The sequence below is a fragment of the Oncorhynchus nerka genome, linkage group LG10 (assembly GCF_034236695.1).
Source record: "Oncorhynchus nerka isolate Pitt River linkage group LG10, Oner_Uvic_2.0, whole genome shotgun sequence".
In the NCBI taxonomy this organism is placed as follows: Eukaryota; Metazoa; Chordata; class Actinopteri; order Salmoniformes; family Salmonidae; genus Oncorhynchus; species Oncorhynchus nerka.
The window spans coordinates 17,663,187-17,684,911 of NC_088405.1; the positions used below are offsets into that span (position 1 = coordinate 17,663,187).

Here is a 21,725-nt window from a genome sequence, read left to right on the forward strand (position 1 = left end):
TCTGTATTGATGTGAACATCTCCCTCTACTGGTCAGTGTGTGACTGCCACTTTAAATTCTTTCTGTTTCTTGTGACTTTGAGAGGTCGACCTCCTTCCTTGTGACGAAGAAGAAAACACTAAGATTTATACTTTCAAGTCAACGACCCCCTCTAGGCCTGCCTCATAAGGACATAATGTATCTTAGTGACAGTCAGCCACCGTAGGCCAGTTTCTCCTTCAAACTTTCTTTTACACACTGCAGAATATGATCTTGCTACCACTTTTTTGACTTGCTGGACTTGCAGCATCTTTAAATGGTAGGTAGCATAAACGCAACTACAATGAATGTATGGATTTGCGTTATTATACGCATCAAAGTTACACCTCACTTTTCTATTTTCCGATCAGAATTCCTGCAGACGCTAGCCTGCAGACGCTAGCCCCGTTAGCCTGCAGACGCTAGCCCCGTCAGCCTGCAGACGCTAGCCCCGTCAGCCTGCAGACGCTAGCTAGCTAGCTAGCTAGCCAACCAACCATGGTCAACATGGCTAAGTAGTAGGCCAGAGTACAACACCAACTAGTCTAGCACAGGCAGGAACATACAGAACACACACAAAAAGAGAGAGCAGAGACTTACCGATTGACGGCTGAGTTGGCTACCAAAAAGGGCCAAGGAGCGATACCCTTCAGAGGGATTGGGAGGAAGGCTCCAAGCAGATAGAAATTATCACAACAGTACAGTCAGCTAGCTACTTTAGCGTGCTAATACTAAGCAAAGGTTGAAAAACTCTGGTAGCCTACTACACAGAGATCATGTAGGTAATCTGATTGGTTGTTTACATCACACCTCGTGATTGCAGGATTGTAGCTCACCACTGCCAACACTCATTTTGCATGGCTAGTGGCTAATGTTAGCCAGCTCTGGGATGTCACTTCATGACTTGTGTGCAGAGGCGTCATGCCCATAGGAGGCACAGGGGTACTTGCCCCCTCAGACTTGTCCTGATTTTTTTTTTGTAGTGCTACTAGCCACCTAACCTGGCAAGGTTGGTAGACTTTAGAAAAACGAGCAATAACTAAATTTGCTGAGTAAGTCTCACTTTCTTTTGAATGTGTTACCTAGATTTTACCAGAGAAGCAAATGTAGTTTGTTTAATAAAGAACCACCAGTCAGGAGGACTCAGACCGATCAAGAGGTAGGCTTAGATATTTGGAAAATGTGACATATTTTTTAGGTAGCATAATGATTATAGATCTAGATTGCAGGAAAAAGCTTTTTCAGGTGTTTGAAAAATGTTAAATTCTCCAACTTCCAGATGCTTCGAAACAACCCCCAGCCATCCACATATACTTTGTGATATCACTTCCTGACCTGTGTCTTGTCACTGTGTTCAGAGAGAAGATTGAGAGCCAGCTGGACAAGGAGGCAAGGTTCTGTCAGCTGATGGCACACAGCTCCCATGACTCGGCTATCGACACAGACTCTCTGGAGTGGGAGACTGAGGTGGTGGAGTTTGAGAAGGACAGGGTCAGTCTAGAGACATCAACTACTCTTATCGATTCAATTGAATTATTATTTGCCCATGCGTGGATGTATTGATGGCTCAATTGACTGATTTCATAATTTGATAAATTGATTTCCAAATCCTGGTAAATACATTGTCTCTGAACCGATGTATAGAAAACCAGTGTATTAAACTTAGATGTTTTCCTGCAGGATGACATGGATTTGAAGGCACTTGGGTTTGACATAGCAGAAGGGGTAAACGATCCGTATTTACCAGGAGATTGTGGAATATTCGTAACAAGAGTTGACAGAGGAAGTATTGCAGATGGAAGGTTAAGGTAATTCTCAGATTTTTAAAAAACTTTTCCATCTGTTACTTTTAACATCACTCAACACAACCTGTTCTTTCCTCATCTCCAATAACACGTTTTCACTTCCTGCTTTTCAGAGTGAACGATTGGCTGCTGAAGTTAAATGATGTGAATTTGACCAATAAGGACAGGAAGCAGGTGGTGAACGCGGTGCTTAATGGAGGCGGACTGATCAACATGGTGGTGCGCAGGAGGAAGTCTCTGGGAGGGAGGCTGGTCACCCCCATACACATCAACCTAATCGGACACAAAGGTACCAGTCTTTTTGACAAACTCTATTTAGAGTTAACGTTGGTAATGAGTGTTCTGGCACCTTCCATATTGAACTCTGCCTTATGATGCATCCCTTTTAATAATATTCCAACTAGTGTATATGGCTTTTATATCTTTGTCCTCTATCCTTCTCTCTAATCCAGACAGCGGTATAGGTCTGGAGAGTGGTGTGTTTGTGACGGCCCTGGTCCAGGGGAGTCCTGCTGCCAGAGAGGGATCTCTGACAGTCGGAGACAGACTTATCGCTGTGAGTCCTTCTCCTACACCTCTGTTCATCCTCCACCTCCTCCCACATCTACTCCTCCTCTTCTTCTCCTACACCTCTTTTCATCCTCCATCTCCTCCCACGTCTACTCCTCCCACGTCTACTCCTCCCACGTCTACATCTACTCCTCCTGTTCTACTCCCCTTCTTCTCCTGCTCTACTTCTCTTCTTCTCCTGCTCTACTCCTCTTCTTCTCCTGCTCTACTCCTCTTCTCCTCCTCTTCTCCTCCTGTTCTTCTAATCCATTATCTTCCAACCTCTCCCTCCTTTTCCTTCACCTGATTTCACCCCTGTTCCATGTATGTCTCTAGTGACTTAGTGGCAGACAGAATCATAGCCAGTCATCACTCTACCTGGCAGAATGACCTGCTCTCTAATCATGATCCACCAACTGCAGCAGAAAGCATAATCCTCCAGATCCTGACGGTGAAGCTCTACTGCTTAATAAAGCTACTGGGCTTAATGTCTCCCCACTCACCTCTAATGGCAGACCAGGGCTGTGTCGCAGTAGTGCACCCTATTACTCCCTACATGCAGCACTGTTTTTAACCAGAGCACATTAGGCCAAGGTCAAAAGTAATGCACTATATCGGGCTTAGGGTGCCATTTGGGATACACCCAGTTGATACTCTCACCTTAAATAGTAAAGTCAGGGTAGCTGATATGGGAGATGACTGCTCAGTGTTAGTGATTAGCGACCGTTGGATCAGATGCCTGCAGATGTCAATCATGGTTGTGTATCATCTTATACGATGTCCTTGTAGTTAATGAATGTAGCAGGTTATATTTCGCATATACGGTAGATGTTTAATGATGTTAGTAGGGAAAGGACTTGAACGCGCTGACCCTAGAGCGACATGCAGTCAGTGCACAATCTGCATATACTAATGCTCATTACTCCAATGTCTCAGACTAAGCTGTCAGTCCCACAGATGGAATAAACTGCTTCAAACAGTAGTGTTAAATATTCACTAGTCTGACCTCTTTTTTTAGAAAAGACTCAGGCTTGCATTTATTACCAAATGTCCTCTTTTTCCCTCCCTGCGCCCCTCTCTCCTCCACAGTATTTTATTATAATTTGCCTCAGTCCTATTCTCATTGAAATGTGGGAATTGCATTTCTGATAGAAGAGCCGCTGGCCCGCGTTTCTGATAGAAGAGCCGCTGGCCCGCGTTTCTGATAGAAGAGCCGCTGGCCCGCGTTTCTGATAGAAGAGCCGCTGCAGTAGGAAGGAAGGCAGAATGCAGTCTCTAGCACTGTTCTTCGGGGGCAGAGAATCTCTTAGGGTTAGGTTCATTCTCAACCTAGGAGAACGTGTGTTTGAGAAAGGTGTAGTTTGAGTAGTGTTTTTCTGAGCGTGTCCTCTGTTTTCCCCAGATCAACGGCATCGCTCTGGACAACAAGTCGGTGACGGAGTGCGAGACTCTGCTGAGGAACTGTAGGGACTCTCTAAGCCTCTCTCTCATGAAGGTGAATCTAAACTAGCCCCTTGTACTAAGCTCCTTCAATACGCAGTGGCTTAAAGTTCTCCTCCAGCCAGTGTGGTGCCACATAACGTTCTCATTTAGGATAGGGCTTTGACTTGAAGGTTAATCTAAACTTTACCGCAAACTGTCCTTGCATTTTAGTTATCCTTGAGTCTGCAACAACCTTATTTTATTTTATTTATTTCACCTTTATTTAACCAGGTAGGCTAGTTGAGAGTTCTCATTTAAAACTGCGACCTGGCCAAGATAAAGCATAGCCGTGTGAACAGACAACACATAGTTACACATGGAGTAAACAATAAACAAGTCAATAACACAGAATTAAAAAAAAAAACATTTAAACAAAAAAGAGTATATATACATTGTGTGCAAAAGGCATGAGGAGGTAGGCGAATAATTACAATTTAGCAGATTAACACTGGAGTGATAAATGATCAGATGGTCATGTGCAGGTAGAGATACTGGTGTGCAAAAGAGCAGAAAAGTAAATAAATAAAAACAGTATGGGGATGAGGTAGGTAAATTGGGTGGGCTATTTACCGATGGACTATGTACAGCTACAGAGATTGGTTAGCTGCTCAGATAGCAGATGTTTAAAGTTGGTGAGGGAGATAAAAGTCTCCAACTTCAGCGATTTTTGCAATTCGTTCCAGTCACAGGCAGCAGAGAACTGGAAGGAAAGGCGGCCAAATGAGGTGTTGGCTTTAGGGATGATCAGTGAGATACACCTGCTTGAGTGCGTGCTACGGTTGGGTGTTGCCATCGTGACCAGTGAACTGAGATAAGGCGGAGCTTTACCTAGCATGGACTTGTATATGACCTGGAGCCAGTGGGTCTGGCGACTTTTTTAATTTTTAATTTTACCTTTATTTTACTAGGCAAGTCAGTTAAGAACAAATTCTTATTTTCAATGACTGCCTAGGAACAGTGGGTTAACTGCCTGTTCAGGGGCAGAACGACAGATTTGTACCTTGTCAGCTCGGGGATTCGAACTTGCAACCTTTTGGTTACTAGGGCCAGCCGACTAGAGCATACAGGTCGCAGTGGTGGGTGGTATAAGGTGCTTTAGTAACAAAGCGGATGGCACTGTGATAAACTGCATCCAGTTTTCTGATTAGAGTATTGGAAGCTATTTTGTAGATGACATCGCCGAAGTCGAGGATCGGTAGGATAGTCAGTTTTACTAGGGTAAGTTTGGTGGCGTGATTGAAGGAGGCTTTGTTGCGAAATAGAAAGCCGATTTTGGATTGGAGATGTTTGATATGAGTCTGGAAGGAGAGTTTACAGTCTAGCCAGACACCTAGGTACTTATAGATGTCCACATATTCTAGGTCGGAACCATCCAGGGTGGTGATGCTAGTCAGGCGTGCGGTTGCAGGCAGCGAACGGTTGAAAAGGATGCATTTGGTTTTACTAGCGTTTAAGAGCATTTGGAGGCCACAGAAGGAGTGTTGTATGGCATTGAAGCTTGTTTGGAGGTTAGATAGCACAGTGTCCAAGGAAGGGCAGAAGTTTACAGAATGGTGTCGTCTGCGTAGAGGTTGATCAGGGAATCGCCCGCGGCAAGAGCAACATCATCGATATATGCAGAGAAATGCTACAGAGGGTACTAATTTTAGTACTCATTTGAATTTCTCAATAACAAACACTTTAGATACTAATGCACTGCACAGGAGGTTAGTGGCACCTTCATTGGGGAGGACAGGCAGGTAATGGCTGGAGTAGAATCATTGGAATGGTATCAAACACATTGTTTATTGCCATTCCATTTGCTCCGTTCCAGCCGTAATGAGCTGCCCCTCAGCAGCCTCCACTGCTACGCTACAGTGGCTAGATATCAGGATAGTGTAATACTTTTTTTCGGGGGGAAAGTAAATGTGTTCACTATTCCTAACACACCTCTTTCTCTATCCTCTTATGTCCCCAGTTCTTTCCTCACAGTTCGTCGGGCCAGAGCATCTTCGAGAGCCTGCGGGAGTCATCGTCCAACGGCCGTCTCTCCGAGGTACTCTCCAGGAACAGCCTCAAACACAACAGCTCCACGCAGACAGAAATCTTCTGCCCCGACACAGGAGGGGGGGGTAGTAACGTCAACATCCCTGGAGAGAGGAGGAAGGGTGGGGCAGGTGAACCTGAGGAGGGGATGGGGGTGTACGGGGACATCAGGAAGCCCTTTTCCATGGTGTCTCTCCACTCAACCAGCCTTCGGCCGTCCTCTGACCTCGGTCTGGGTCTCCCAGGCCGCTACGGCTCCAGCGCCTTCCAGGAGTGCTGCTCTGGGTCCCCCTATGCCAATGCACCCCCACCCCCCATCACCTATGACCCCTCTAAACCTGCCGACTGCATCACCATGGAGACCACCCTGGAGAGGAAGCAAAGTGGTGGCACCTGGCCCAAGGTGATCGTAGGTGGGATGTCCGTCGCCGTGGATACGACCACAGCGATGACTCCGACCCAACTGTCCATCTTCAAGTCGCCCAAACAGAGGAAGTCTATCTTCAACCCGGATGCCTTCAAACCACGGCCTGAGACAGCGCCCCAGTCTTCCAAGATGGAGTTCCTGTCGTCCAGTCAGCTGGTGGCCCACTCCCCGCAGCCCTCCAAGATGGAGTCTCTCTCCTCCTCCTCTACGGCCACACCCACACCTCCGACTCCGCCCACCCGCAACGATTCGTTCAAATTCAAACACAAACAGCAGAGCAGCTCTGCTTCCGACTGCACGCTTACCTCCGACGGGGGCAAAGGGGAGGCTGTTGCCATGGTTATGGGGGAGAGCAGTGGGGAACGAGAGAGGGACAGGAACGGGAACCACTACTTCCTGGACGGGAAGGTCCTGACACAGAGGAAGTCATGTGACGAGGACATTGGTCGAACCCGGGGTGAGGAGCCTGAGGTAAAGAGGCCCCGCCCTAAATCTGCCCCAGCTCTCAGACGTAGGATGACCCCCCAGTCCATCACCCTGCCCTCCTTCCAGGTCAGTTTGTTAATAATGTGATGATATCTATAGTGCTTTTCACAAGGGCCGGTCACAATAGTCTACCCTAAAGGCTTCCTCTCCTCCATCTACAGTGACGTTAAAGAACTGAACAGGTGAAGGCACCCTCTTATGTTGCGTGCACCTTCCAAGACTATGTTTAACATCAACTGTGAGTAGAGGAGAGGATGCCACTTAAGACTATAGAGATGCGTCTTATGTCTCAAAACACAAAGAGAGAAACTGCTTGATACTTCTGCACAGAGTTCCAGGCAATAAGCAGACCATGTCTCACAGTGCTGAGCCAGGGGCTGTGGTCCCGTCCCAACACTCTCAAAAGGCTCCTTTAGTCTCCTCTTCCTGTTTCTGCTCCTGGTTATTGAACTGTGATTGTCATCCCAACACTCTGAAATGGGTTCTTCTCCTTATTCACCTGCTGTTTCTGTTTATCATCATTAAACTAATTGATTTCTGTATCTGTCAATCACAAGAGCTACTCCAATGATGACCACTCTCCAGATCCCAGAGAGATGCTTCGCTCCTCCCCCAACCGCTTCCACAGACAGAGTGTGGGCTTCGGCTCCACAGTCTACAACGGTACCTTGTCTGCAAGTGAGTCTCTCACACACGCACGCATCAAAAAGAAAAGGGGATACCTAGTCAGTTGTACAATTGAATGCATTCAACTGAAATGCGTCTTCTGCATTTAACCCAACCCCTCTGAATCAGAGAGGTGCGGGGGGCTGCCTTAATCAACATCCATGTCCTCAGAGCCCGGGGAGCAGTTGTTCTTGGGGGTCAACTGCCTTGCTCAAGAGCAGAATGGAAGATTTTTCCACATTGTCCGCTTGGGAATTGGAACCAGCGAATTACTGGCCCAATGCTCTTAACTGTTCCTCCCATCTAACCAGTGTGTTCCTCCCATCTAACCAGTGTGTTCCTCCCATCTAACCAGTGTGTTCCTCCCATCTAACCAGTGTGTTCCTCCCATCTAACCAGTGTGGTAATGTTCTCAAACCAGTGTGTTGTGTTGTCAGATTCGGCCCATCGTGGCCTGGCCCCGTGTCCAGCAGTGACTGCTGTGATGAGGAACCCAGTATACACAGTCCGCAGCCACAGAGTCCACACCAACAACTGTCCCTCTGTCTCCTCCCAGATCTGCCAACACCAGCACAACAACCAACACCACAGGTAACTACCCCAGACAGAATAACTGCCCCGAAAACCAAGATGCCCAGTCATTCTTAACGGGGGCAAATGACTGTTTCGTCTAAATTACAGTATAGTGGCTTAAAAATATGATGCCATTGCTGAAGTAGGCAAATAATTCGTAGGAAACAACTTGGTCATCATTATAATGTAGTCAAATTGACGCTAAGTGCAACCCATGAGTTATGTAGTTAGAGTGTGTGTGTGTGTGTGTCAGTCCGCAGCACCAGGGTCGTCTGAGCCTGGACCTGAGCCAGAAACGTCCAGCAGCAGACTACTCATCGTCCTCGTCACGCAGCAGCAGCACCTCCCATGGTACCAACTCACTACCCTCCAGCGCTCGCCTGGGCCTTGGTCAGTCAGTCCGTCACCCACGCATGCCACACACAACACTCATATTATACAGTACATGCTTACACACACACACACACACACCCACTCATGGACTTTTCCTCTATTCCATCAGGTTGGTCCAGTAACGTCCAGTACCGGACAGAGAGGATAAAGATCCCCTCCACTCCCCGCTACCCACGGTCCATGCTGGGCTCTGACAGAGGTACATGCATGGATAGAGCAATTGAACGGATTAATTTATGCATGGATGGATGATTGAACAAACAAATGGCTGGATGGATGAATGAATGTATTAACTTTTAAGATTCCTGTTGCCTGAATATTGGGCATCTCTACCAATATTTTCTGACGCTTGACCCAATGGGCCTTTAGAGCACTGATTTTCCACTCAACTAAAGAACTTATTCCAAGTCAAACAGCTGACTACGCTCATGTATTCTCGGAGGAGAATGTGACAGCCCTGTTAGCAGCTCATTTAAAGGTGCTGTGATTTACTGCTGAAAGAGGGGGGACGAAAAGAGTCATAACACTAAACTCAGGGAAACACTTGGTTAATCGTATAGATTTTCGGTCCCTCGAAGTTAAAGCTGGAGGTGAACATGCTTGTGTCTGGTATTTCCAACCTGATTACCTCTCTGAGAAATGATACTGGAACTATGGACCAATTCTCTCCCTCTCGTCCTACTACCATGTTTGAACTGTTTTGAGCATTTTAATTGTTTTTACTAAGGTTGTAAGAATGACAAACACATTTTCCTTCTGGGATTGATTAAGTACATTCTCATCTCATTTTAAGTTTCTTCCCCTCTCTTCTCCCCCCTCTCCCTTCGTCTCTCCCCGGCCCCTCGCCTCCAGGCTCCCTGTCCCATTCAGAGTGCAGCAGCCCCAGCCTCATCTCTCCACCCCACTCACCTCTCAACCTGGAGACTTCCTCCTTCGCTAGCAGCCAATCACAGAGCTCTATCTCCACCCTGCCCAGATTCTCCGTCAGCCCTGTGCCAATAGGAGCGCGGAGGAAAGACCGGTATGAAGGAAAAGACGAGACAAGTGGGGGAAAAAATAAGAATGATTTTGAAAAGGGCAGGAAGGTGTAAAACCATGTCTATAGTACCTCCTGCCACCAGCAGTTCTATGTGGTGACTCTGTTCCAGTACTAGAACACATGATTCAATTGGTCAAATAATCACCAAGTACTTTATTAGTTGAATCAGATGTGCATGTACTGGAATAGGCTGAGGGTACTCGATGAGAGGTTTGGCAAAAATACAAATAGGAAGTGTGTGATGCATTGATTATAGATCAGTTATAATGCTGTTGGTAAATGCAGTATGCTGCTGTCATTTCTCTTTGTAGCCTGATCCCAGATCTGTTTGTGCTTTAGCCAACTCCCCTGACTATGCCAGTGGAATGACGATGTTAGAAGGATTTGCTAAAGCACACACAGAAGGAACCAGGCTAGTATTCTTGTTTATTTTTCTGTTTTTCTTATCACAGCAGAACTGTTTGGCCTCTGCATATTTTCTATTTTTCACCACATTGCTGTCTTTCTTCCTCTGCCCTGTTTGCTTTTCTCTCCTCCATCTCCTCGCTTGTTTCTTCTATCTGCCATGTGTGTAAATGTCTCCAGGTCTCTGTACCGTAACAGGTCTTTTCTGAGGATCCCTCTGGCTGCTAGGCCGAGGTTCTCCTCTCTCAGGAGCCTCAGGTTCGTTGGATCCACCTCAGACACAGATGATCTTACTGTTAACATGCTTGAGATAAAGAGAGAGACCCAGGCTTGTCCAGAAACAACCCTTAAGCTGAGGCCTAGTAACAAGGAGAGAGCCCATCGAGATCTGGTCTAGACACCTGGGATGTATAAAGCATGTGTTGTGTGGTATTTCTCAACCCGAACAGCAGTTAGGCCTCAATCCCACCTTCCAGTCAAACAGGTCTGTGCATGCTAGGTTTACAAAGATCCAGAAAACCTGCCCAACTATTCCTCTTGATCCAGATTTGATAGATTGATGTGTGCTGTCTCTCAATTGTGTTTGTTTGATTGGACTTGTTTGTAATTACGTGGCCCCTTGTTTCATGTGTAAAGTCATTCTCACTGAAGCTGCATGCTACTGAAGGTTTGTGAACTTTTGCAGATGGCATGGCATTCTCTGTGTGTTTGGGTCCAATCCTAGTCGTGATGCTGAGTGTGAAGCTACCTCTGAGTCCACCTCACCACCTTTTGCTTTTCTTCGTCTTTTAGCACACTGTATGTCCCTTTTATTTCTGACTGTTGGTCCTTCCTGTGAAATATAATATGGCTCTGTGTATGAGCTATGCCTATGTATTGTGAAAATCAACATGTGTGTTTCATAGCACCCTAGTCCCTATGTAGTGCACTACTTTTGTCCAGACCCTTATTGGGGAGTTGACATGTAGCCCTGATGTTTCTTCTCATCCCTCCCTCCCATCAGGCCGTACCTGGAGGAACCTCGGAACGTGATCGTTCACAAAGGGGCGGAGCCTCTGGGCATCTCTATCGTCGGTGGCGAGAACGGAGGCATCTTCGTCTCCAAGGTGACGGGAGGCAGCATCGCCAACCAGGCCGGCCTGGAGTACGGTGACCAACTCCTCGAGGTAACTTCCTGTTTCATTTCTTCCTGGCAGGGTTAAGGATCAAATACATTTCAGATCAGGAGGAAATTGTCAATGTGATTCTGTGATGAAGTTTATTCCTATTAATGGAATAAAACATTATAGTAATTTACAGCACCAGTTAAAAGTTTGTACACACCTACTAATTCTAGGGTTTTTCTTTATTTTTACTATTTTCTACATTTTCGAATAATTGAAGACAACAAAACTATAAAATAACACATATGGAATCCTATAGTAACCCAAAAAGTGTTACACAAATCAAAATATATTTTAGATTTTTCAAAGTAGCCATCCTTTGCCTTGATGACAGCTTTGCACACTCTTGGCATTTTCATTGTTTTAGTTTACAATGGAGCCCCTAGTTCCACTCTTCATACCTCTGATACCTCCTTTGTCCTACCTCCCACACATGCGGTGACCTCACCCATTACAACCAGCATGTCCAGAGATACAACCTCTCTTATCATCACCCAGTGCCCGGGCTTACCTCCGCTGTACCCGCACCCCACCATATCCCTGTCTGCGCATTATGCCCTGAATATATTCTACCATGCCCAGAAATCTGCTCCTTTTATTCTTTGTCTCCAACGCTCTAGGCGACCAGTTTTGATAGCCTTTAGCCGCACCCTCATACTACTCCTCCTCTGTTCCGCGGGTGATGTGGAGGTAAACCCAGGCCCTGCATGTCCCCAGGCACCCTCATTTGTTGACTTCTGTGATCGAAAAAGCCTTGGTTTCATGCATGTCAACATCAGAAGCCTCCTCCCTAAGTTTGTTTTAATCACTGCTTTAGCACACTCTGCCAACCCTGATGTCCTTGCCGTGTCTGAATCCTGGCTTAGGAAGGCCACCAAAAATTCTGAGATTTCCATACCCAACTATAAAATTTTCCGTCAAGATAGGACTGCCAAAGGGGGAGGAGTTAGCCTGCAGAGTTCTGTCCTACTATCCAGGTCTATACCCAAACAGTTCGAACTACTAATTTAAAAAATTACTCTCTCCAGAAATAAGTCTCACACTGTTGCCGCCTGCTACCGACCCCTCTCAGCTCCCAGCTGTGCCCTGGACACCATTTGTGAATTGATCGCCCCCCATCTAGCTTCAGAGTTTGTTCTGTTGGCCGACCTAAACTGGGATATGCTTAACACCCCGGCAGTCCTACAATCTAAGCTAGATGCCCTCAATCTCACACAAATCATCAAGGAACCCACCAGGTACAACCCTAAATCTGTAAACAAGGGCACCCTCATAGATGTTATCCTGACCAACTGGCCCTCCAAATAAAACTCCGCTGTCTTCAATCAGGATCTCAGCGATCACTGCCTCATTGCCTGTATCCGCTGCAGGTCCGCGGTCAAACGACGACCCCTCATCACTGTCAAATGCTCCCTAAAATACTTCTGCGAGCAGGCCTTTCTAATCGACCTGGCCCGGGTATCCTGGAAGGATATTGACCTCATCCCGTCAGTTGAGGATGCCTGGTCATTCTTTAAAAGTAACTTCCTCACCACCTTAGATAATCATGCTCCGTTCTTCCCCCCCCCCCGCAGCTACTCGCCCAAGCCTCCCCAACTTCTCCTTTACCCAAATCCAGATAGCAGATGTTCTGAAAGAGCTGCAAAACCTGGACCTGTACAAATCAGCTGGGCTTGACAATCTGGACCCTCTATTTCTGAAACTATCTGCCGCCATTGTCGCAACCCCTATTACCAGCCTGTTCAACCTCTCTTTCATATCGTCTGAGATCCCCAAGGATTGGAAAGCTGCCGCGGTCATCCCCTCTTCAAAGGGGGAGACACCCTGGACACCCCAAACTGTTATAGACCTATAACTGTTACAGACCTATATCCATCCTGCCCTGCCTATCTAAGGTCTTCGAAAGCCAAGTCAACAAACAGATCACTGACCATCTCGGATCCCAGCGTACTTTCTCATGTGTGCAATCCGGTTTCCGAGCCGGTCACGGGTGCACCTCAGCCACGCTCAAGGTACTAAACGATATCATAACCGCCATCGATAAAAGACAGTACTGTACAGCCGTCTTCATCGACCTGGCCAAGGCTTTCGACTCTGTCAATCACCATATTCTTATCGGCAGACTCAGTAGCCTCGGTTTTTCTAATGACTGCCTTGCCTGGTTCACCAACTACTTTGCAGACAGAGTTCAGTGTGTCAAATCGGAGGGCATGTTGTCCGGTCCTCTGGCAGTCTCTATGGTGGTGCCACAGGGTTCAATTCTCGGGCCGACTCTTTTCTCTGTATATATCAATGATGTTGCTCTTGCTGCGGGCGATTCCCTGATCCACCTCTACGCAGACGACACCATTCTATATACTTCCGGCCCGTCCTTGGACACTGTGCTATCTAACCTCCAAACGAGCTTCAATGCCATACAACACTCCTTCTGTGGCCTCCAACTGCTCTTAAACGCTAGTAAAACCAAATGCATGCTTTTCAACCGTTCGCTGCCTGCACCCGCACGCCCGACTAGCATCACCACCCTGGATGGTTCCGACCTAGAATATGTGGACATTTATAAGTACCCTAGGTGTCTGGCTAGACTGTAAACTCTCCTTCCAGACTCATATCAAACATCTCCAATCTAAAATCAAATCTACATTCGGCTTTCTATTCCGCAACAAAGCCTCCTTCACTCACGCCGCCAAACTTACCCTAGTAAAACTGACTATCCTACCGATCCTCGACTTCGGCAATGTCATCTACAAAATAGCTTCCAATAATCTACTCAGCAAACTGGATGCAGTTTATCACAATGCCATCCGCTTTATTATTAAAGTACCTTATACCACCCACCGCTGCGACCTGTATGCTCTCGTCGGCTGGCCCTCGCTACATATTCGTCGCCAGACCCACTGGCTCCAGGTCATATACAAGTCCATGCTAGGTAAAGCTCCGCCTTATCTCAGTTCACTGGTCACGATGGCAACACCCACCCGTAGCACGCGTATCTCACTGATCATCCCTAAAGCCAACACCTCATTTGGCCGCCTTTCCTCTCTGCTGCCTGTGACTGGAACGAATTGCAAAAATCGCTGAAATTGGAGACTTTTATCTCCCTCACCAACTTTAAACATCTGCTATCTGAGCAGCTCTTTTGCACACCAGTATCTCTACCTGCACATGACCATCTGATCATTTATCACTCCAGTGTTAATCTGCAAAATTGTAATTATTCGCCTTCTTCCTCATGCCTTTTGCACACAATGTATATAGACTTTTTTCTTTTTTTTTCTACTTTTTTCTAATATTTACTTGTTTATAGTTTACTCTGTGTTGTTGTCTGTTCACACTGCTATGCTTTATCTTGGCCAGGTTGCAGTTGTAAATGAGAACTTGTTCTCAACTGGCCTACCTGGTTAAATAAAGGTTAAATAAAAAAGTTAAAAATGTATTCATTTTTCAAATCATATGAGCAAAGAAAATGTTGCTTTATCTGGGACGCTAAACCAGACAAAAGAAAACGAGCCTATCTATATAATGAATATGAATTGGGTGGGTTGAGACTATTAAATATAAAAGCACTAAACCTCTCTCTAAAAGCTTCATTCATTCAAAAGTTTTATTTGAACCCTAAATGGTTCTCAAGTAGATTACTAAGAAAAGCTCATCCATTGTTTAAAAATGGCCTTCTTGTCTCATTTTCAATTCATTTAATTATTATTTTTCAAACAAGCATTGCAGAGCTGGCTACAATTTCAATTTCATCCCCATGAAAAGATAGAACAAATATTATGGCTGAACTCAAATATGCTGGTTGATAAAATATCTGTATTTATGGGAAAGATGTTTGAAAAGGGTATATTGTTCTTAAATGATATTGTAAATTGGAATGGGAGAGTTATGTTCTTCATGGAGTTATCAGAATTGTACAGGAAGGTCTGCTCAATCCAAGAGTACAACCAATTGAGTACAGCATTGCCCCAAAAATGGAGGAGGCAGGTGGCAGTGGGAGGAGGTAGAGAACTGGTCTGTCTGCCCAATATAAAGGATCAAAAATGGAGGAGGCAGGTGGCAGTGGGAGGAGGTAGAGAACTGGTCTGTCTGCCCAATATAAAGGATCAAAAATGGAGGAGGCAGGTGGCAGTGGGAGGAGGTAGAGAACTGGTCTGTCTGCCCAATATAAAGGATCAAAAATGGAGGAGGCAGGTGGCAGTGGGAGGAGGTAGAGAACTGGTCTGTCTGCCCAATATAAAGGATCAAAAATGGAGGAGGCAGGTGGCAGTGGGAGGAGGTAGAGAACTGGTCTGTCTGCCCAATATAAAGGATCATAACTTGTGGAGGAATAAAAATAGCATACATAGGACAGTATACCAGTTCCATTTGAGGACCAGAATGTTGACAATTGTGCCATACAGATTGCAAAATAGTTGGGAAGAGATTTGATGGTACAGGGTGGTGTTTGAGTTGATATATAAAACAACCCAAAATTCAAGACTTTGTGCTTTTCAGCTAAAATTATTATATAGAATTCTTGCCACCAACAAAATGTTTAATATTTGGGGCATAAAATCATCGAAGCTCTGCAGATTTTGTTACAGATTCATTAACCCATTTATTTTGGTATTGCCCTAAGGTAGCCTGTTTCTGGTCTCAGGTTCAGGAATGGCTGAAAATGCATAGAATTGATCTAAAATTGACCCTAGAAATAGTACTGTTAGGAGATCTGGAGAGACCGGGTCAGTCAATTACTAATATACTAATACTCTTAGTAAAAGTATTTATCTTCAACTCACAATCTGTGGATTCTATTCAATTAGATAGATTGAAATTGTACGTTAAATGTCACAGCATAGTTGAAAGATATGTGTTGCGTAGGAACCCAAAGTGGGTGGCCAGCAGAGATAGGTGGAATTGGAGACAAGTTGGAGTGGAGTTGCTGTGTGGGAGATGGAATGATGGTCAAAGATAAACCTAAAAAAATTCTTTAAAAAAAATGAAAATGAAACATAATAAAAAGTATGTTTAAATGACACTAAGTGGCAGTATTTTTACAACTAATGCCTGCCGAGGCTGATGCCGTGCAGGTGTTTGTACACATGCTCTCATTCAAATAAACACATACAAGAACACACATACATGTAATAGTGCCAGACATGCACACAAACATATAAAGTTGGCATTGCTGTTATGATTTCAGTTGTCCTTGATGTCCTTTGTTTTAAATGTATTTCAATTATTATTATTATTTATTTTTTTGCATTGTTGTTTACTGTTTTCTTCTGTCTTTTCCTTTTTTCTCTTTAGTTCATTGTCTTGGTTGTTGGTGCATTGGGGGGTTCTGGGGGTGGGGAACGGAATTAATTGTATTTTTTATTTTTCTTCCTGGGGGGGACTGTGGGAGTGGTCTCAAATGGTTGAGGGACAGCTATTGGGGAACTGTGGGGGGATCTTGGAGGTTTCAGGTTCACGTTTTTTGGCCTGGTGGGAGAACTGTCAACGAGCCCTTGAGCAGGGTATTGACCCTGGATGCTTCTGTGTGTCGCTCTAAATGAGATCTGTTGGATGACTTGTATGATGCAGTTGTTGAGCGGCTTCACTGCAAGTTTCGAATATTCAATAATACAAAATAAAATAATAATTATTAATGCCTGAATATGGCCTGTAGAATTGAGAAGTGCTGTTTATTTTCAGTGAGGATTTTTCAATAACATCTAAACTTTCTCTTCTCCTCCAGTATAACGGTATTAACCTGCGTAATGCCACAGAGCAGCAGGCCAGGCTGATCATTGGTCAGCAGTGTGACACCATCACCATTATGGCTCAATACAACCCCCACATGTACCAGCTGGGAAACCCCTCACGATCCAGGTAAACAATTACATTTCTTCCCAGTGGTCAATTTACATAAATATACGAGTAATCAAAGATAATGTCAGTCTTTCATACTTCAAAAGGTGTGTAAAATTGACCTAGGACATGCCATGACAAATCTCGTAGTCATATAAAATATACAGGCCTCATTTACCACTTTTTAAATAGATGGTACCAATATTTAACCTTTATTTAACTAGGCAAGTCAGTTAAGAAAATAAATCTTATTTCCAATGATGGCCTACACCGGCCAAACCCGTCCTGTGGGACTCCCAATCATGGCTGGTTGTGATACAGCCTGGATTCGAACCAGGGTGTCTGTAGTGACACCTCTAGCACTGAGATGCAGTGCCTTAGACCGCTGCGTAACTCGGGAGCCCATACTAAGGTTTTTCTCTCTCTGCGTGTGTAGTTCTGGTCTGGAGCCGGTGAGCAGCCAGTTCACGCCCCAGGGCAGTGGAGCCACCACCCCAGACAACCACTCTACTATAGACACTCTGAGTGAACAGGATGAAGGAACACTCACCCCCTCCTCCAAACAGACCACCCCTACAACTAGTCCTCACAGCTTCATCAGGTAACACATACCTCTTCCGGGCCCACCTCTGACTGCTCCAGCCTCTCCAACTTCATGTGGATTTGTGTATATTGCAGGGGTTGGGTACCGCAGAAGACTCATTTCTGTTTGGTAAGGTATTCGCGTTCTTCCCTTCTCCACTCCAGGGTGTCGTCAGAGGGCAGTCGTAAGGTGTGTGAGCCGCGGGTGGTGACGGTGCTCAGGGCCCAGGGTGCAGAGCTGGGGCTGGGGCTGTGTGGAGGGAACCTCCGGGGGGTCTATGTAAAGAGTCTGGAGAAGGACAGCCCTGCTAGGGGACCAGAGGGCCTGCAGCCTGGGGACCTCATACTGGAGGTAGGTTACATGCACCAGCATGTAGGTGGACACACACACAAGGTCTATCACAACTTTTTTTATGAGCGAACATTTTTCACTGTGCAGCATCTCTGCCAAAGCCCATCGCTGTTTTCCTTGTCTGTCTTTGTTCCTTTATCGATTGCCCCTCTCCTCTCTTTCTCTCATTGTACACTGTGGTGTACCTACACGGCCAATCTCTATAAGTAGAGTAACTCGCACTGTCCCATTCCTGTCATGCTCCCACTCTGTCACTTTAATCTCTGTTCTTCAAGCAGGCCTAGAGCCTTGTCATCAGAACAGAACTCTGTCCATTTTCCTCCTCTCGCATCCTCCTCCTAATCAATGGACAGACATGCAACCAAAAAAACACAGAGGCTGAAGGAGTCTGTGTTTTACTCTGTGGACCAGCCCAGGGCTTTGAAATGAATGTATTGATTGGTCTAGACACTGCCAAAATCTATCACTCATCTATCTCACTCTCTATTTCCCTTTCTCTCTCTGTATCTCACACTCTTGCTCCTTCTCACCCCCTCTCCCTCTTCTCTCTCCTTTTTCTCTCTCCTTTCTCCCCCCCCCCCCCTCCCTCTGTCATATTTTTTTTTTTTTACATTTCTTTGTGTAATGATGATGTTTACCCAATAAAGGGGTTTGTAAATTCCAATTCTCTATCTCAGTATGGGTCAGTGAATATGAAGAACAAGACGGTGGAGGAGATTTATGTAGAGATGCTGAAGCCGGCCGAGACCGTCACTCTCAGAGTCCAACAACGACCTGACGACTTCAACATGGTTAAAGACACACCGGGGGACGGCTTCTATATCAGGTACACACACACACACACACAAACACCTGTCTCCAAAATGCCTGTTTCATGATGCACCAGTGAAGCCCATGGAGAGGAACTCTCTCTTCATCTAAAGCAATTATGTCCCACTTCCAGGAGAATCATCCTCTGTTACACTATAGAGATACTGTCTGTCTGTTTATATGTCTATATATATATATATACACACACACACACACTACCGTTCAAAAGATATATATATATATATATACACACACACTACCGTTCAAAAGTTTGGGGTCACTTAGAAATGTCCTTGTTTTTGAAAGAAAGAAAAGCACATTCCTCAACTGGCAGCTTCATTAAATAGTATCTGCAAAACACCAGTCTCGACGTCAACAGCAAAGAGGTGACTCCGGGATGCTGGTCTTCTACGCAGAGTTGCAAAGAATAAGCCATATCTGTCTGGCCATTAAAAAGAAAACAAGAGTGGCAAAAGAACAAACTGGACAGAAGAACTCTGCCTAGAAGGCCAGCATCCCGGAGTTGCCTCTTCACTGTTGACGTCGAAATGCTGGCAAAACGCATGAAAGTGCTGTTTGAATGAATGCTTACGAGCCTGCTGGTGCCTACTATTGCTCAGTCAGACTGCTCTATCAAATCATAGACTTAATTATAGCATAATAACACACGGAAATAAGAGCCTTAGGTTATTAATAGGGTCGAATCCGGAAACGATCATTTCGAAAACAAGATGTTTATTCTTTCAGTGAAATACAGAACCGTTCCGTATTTTACCTGTGTCTGTTTCTGCCTGCGTCTGTATCTGCCTGTCTATATGTCTGTCTATCTGTATCTGTATTTGTCTGTGTCTCTGTCTGTATATGTCTGTATGTATCTGTCTCTGACTGTATCTGTCTCTGACTGTATCTGTCTCTGACTGTATCTGTCTCTGACTGTATCTGTCTATGTCTGTCTGTCTCTGTCTGTCTCTGTCTGTCTGTGTTTCTGTCTGTGTTTCTGTCTGGATATGTCTGTGTCTGTCTGGATATGTTTGTGTCTGTCTGGATATGTCTGTTTATGTCTCTGTCTACGTCTGTATCTGCCTGTTTATGTCTCTGTATCTGCCTGTTTATGTCTCTGTCTACGTCTGTATCTGCCTGTCTATGTCTCTGTCTACGTCTGTATCTGCCTGTCTATGTCTCTGTCTACGTCTGTATCTGCCTGTCTATGTCTCTGTCTACGTCTGTATCTGCCTGTCTATGTCTCTGTCTCGTCTGTATCTGCCTGTCTATGTCTCTGTCTACGTCTGTATCTGCCTGTCTATGTCTCTGTCTACGTCTGTATCTGCCTGTCTATGTCTCTGTCTACGTCTGTATCTGCCTGTCTATGTCTCTGTCTACGTCTGTATCTGCCTGTCTATGTCTCTGTCTACGTCTGTATCTGCCTGTCTATGTCTCTGTCTACGTCTGTATCTGCCTGTCTATGTCTCTGTCTACGTCTGTATCTGCCTGTCTATGTCTCTGTCTACGTCTGTATCTGCCTGTCTATGTCTCTGTCTACGTCTGTATCTGCCTGTCTATGTCTCTGTCTACGTCTGTATCTGCCTGTCTATGTCTCTGTCTACGTCTGTATCTGCCTGTCTATGTCTACGTCTGTATCTGCCTGTCTATGTCTACGTCTGTATCTGCCTGTCTACGTCTACGTCTGTATCTGCCTGTCTATGTCTACGTCTACGTCTGTATCTGCCTGTCTATGTCTCTGTCTACGTCTGTATCTGCCTGTTTATGTCTCTGTCTACGTCTGTATCTGCCTGTTTATGTCTCTGTATCTGCCTGTTTATGTCTCTGTCTACGTCTGTATCTGCCTGTCTGGATATGTCTCTGTCTGTCTATAACATGTCTGTCTAGCTCCACTACACAACCGGCTACCATCTAGCCCCACTACGCAACCGGCTACCATCTAGCTCCACTACGCAACCGGCTACCATCTAGCCCCACTACGCAACCGGCTACCATCTAGCCCCACTACGCAACCGGCTACCATCTAGCCCCACTACGCAACCGGCTACCATCTAGCCCCACTACGCAACCGGCTACCATCTAGCCCCACTACGCAACCGGCTACCATCTAGCCCCACTACGCAACCGGCTACCATCTAGCCCCACTACGCAACCGGCTACCATCTGGCCCCACTACGCAACCGGCTACCATCTGGCCCACTACGCAACCGGCTACCATCTAGCCCCACTACGCAACCGGCTACCATCTAGCCCCACTACGCAACCGGCTACCATCTAGCCCCACTACGCAACCGGCTACCATCTAGCCCCACTACGCAACCGGCTACCATCTAGCCCCACTACGCAACCGGCTACCATCTAGCACCACTACGCAACCGGCTACCATCTAGCCCCACTACGCAACCGGCTACCATCTAGCCCCACTACGCAACCGGCTACCATCTGGCCCCACTACGCAACCGGCTACCATCTGGCCCCACTACGCAACCGGCTACCATCTGGCCCCACTACGCAACCGGCTACCATCTAGCCCCACTCGCAACCGGCTACCATCTAGCCCCACTACGCAACCGGCTACCATCTGGCCCCACTACGCAACCGGCTACCATCTAGCCCCACTCGCAACCGGCTGCCATCTAGCCCCACTACGCAACCGGCTACCATCTAGCCCCACTACGCAACCGGCTACCATCTAGCCCCACTACGCAACCGGCTACCATCTAGCCCCACTACGCAACCGGCTACCATCTAGCACCACTACGCAACCGGCTACCATCTAGCCCCACTACGCAACCGGCTACCATCTAGCCCCACTACGCAACCGGCTACCATCTAGCCCCACTACGCAACCGGCTACCATCTAGCCCCACTACGCAACCGGCTACCATCTAGCCCCACTACGCAACCGGCTACCATCTAGCCCCACTACGCAACCGGCTAACATCTAGCCCCACTACGCAACCGGCTAACATCTAGCCCCACTACACAAAAAGTACATTTCTCCTTTTCCAGGCATTGTGACTTGCCTAGTTAAATAAAATGCAAGCATTTTGAACAAACTGAGCAATCTCAAACACACCCTGTCTGAAACAAAATTCAAGCCTTTACTCGTCCCGTA

The 21,725-nt window shown here is 46.2% G+C and overlaps 1 protein-coding gene across 1 annotated transcript in view; it reads left to right on the forward strand.

The window, feature by feature from the left end:
• LOC115134966 (disks large homolog 5-like) overlaps window positions 1–21,725 on the forward strand; it is a 102,301-nt gene that overhangs the window by 64,543 nt on the left and 16,033 nt on the right. Inside the window, exons 12-27 of the mRNA XM_029669100.2 lie at window positions 1,377–1,509; window positions 1,699–1,826; window positions 1,937–2,112; window positions 2,276–2,379; window positions 3,775–3,867; window positions 5,812–6,858; window positions 7,350–7,470; window positions 7,896–8,049; window positions 8,285–8,421; window positions 8,534–8,623; window positions 9,277–9,445; window positions 10,872–11,034; window positions 16,751–16,884; window positions 17,300–17,464; window positions 17,611–17,797; window positions 18,475–18,623. Of these exons, the coding sequence (XP_029524960.1) occupies window positions 1,377–1,509; window positions 1,699–1,826; window positions 1,937–2,112; window positions 2,276–2,379; window positions 3,775–3,867; window positions 5,812–6,858; window positions 7,350–7,470; window positions 7,896–8,049; window positions 8,285–8,421; window positions 8,534–8,623; window positions 9,277–9,445; window positions 10,872–11,034; window positions 16,751–16,884; window positions 17,300–17,464; window positions 17,611–17,797; window positions 18,475–18,623 (3,150 nt within the window). The remainder of the gene's footprint in view (window positions 1–1,376; window positions 1,510–1,698; window positions 1,827–1,936; window positions 2,113–2,275; window positions 2,380–3,774; window positions 3,868–5,811; window positions 6,859–7,349; window positions 7,471–7,895; window positions 8,050–8,284; window positions 8,422–8,533; window positions 8,624–9,276; window positions 9,446–10,871; window positions 11,035–16,750; window positions 16,885–17,299; window positions 17,465–17,610; window positions 17,798–18,474; window positions 18,624–21,725) is intronic.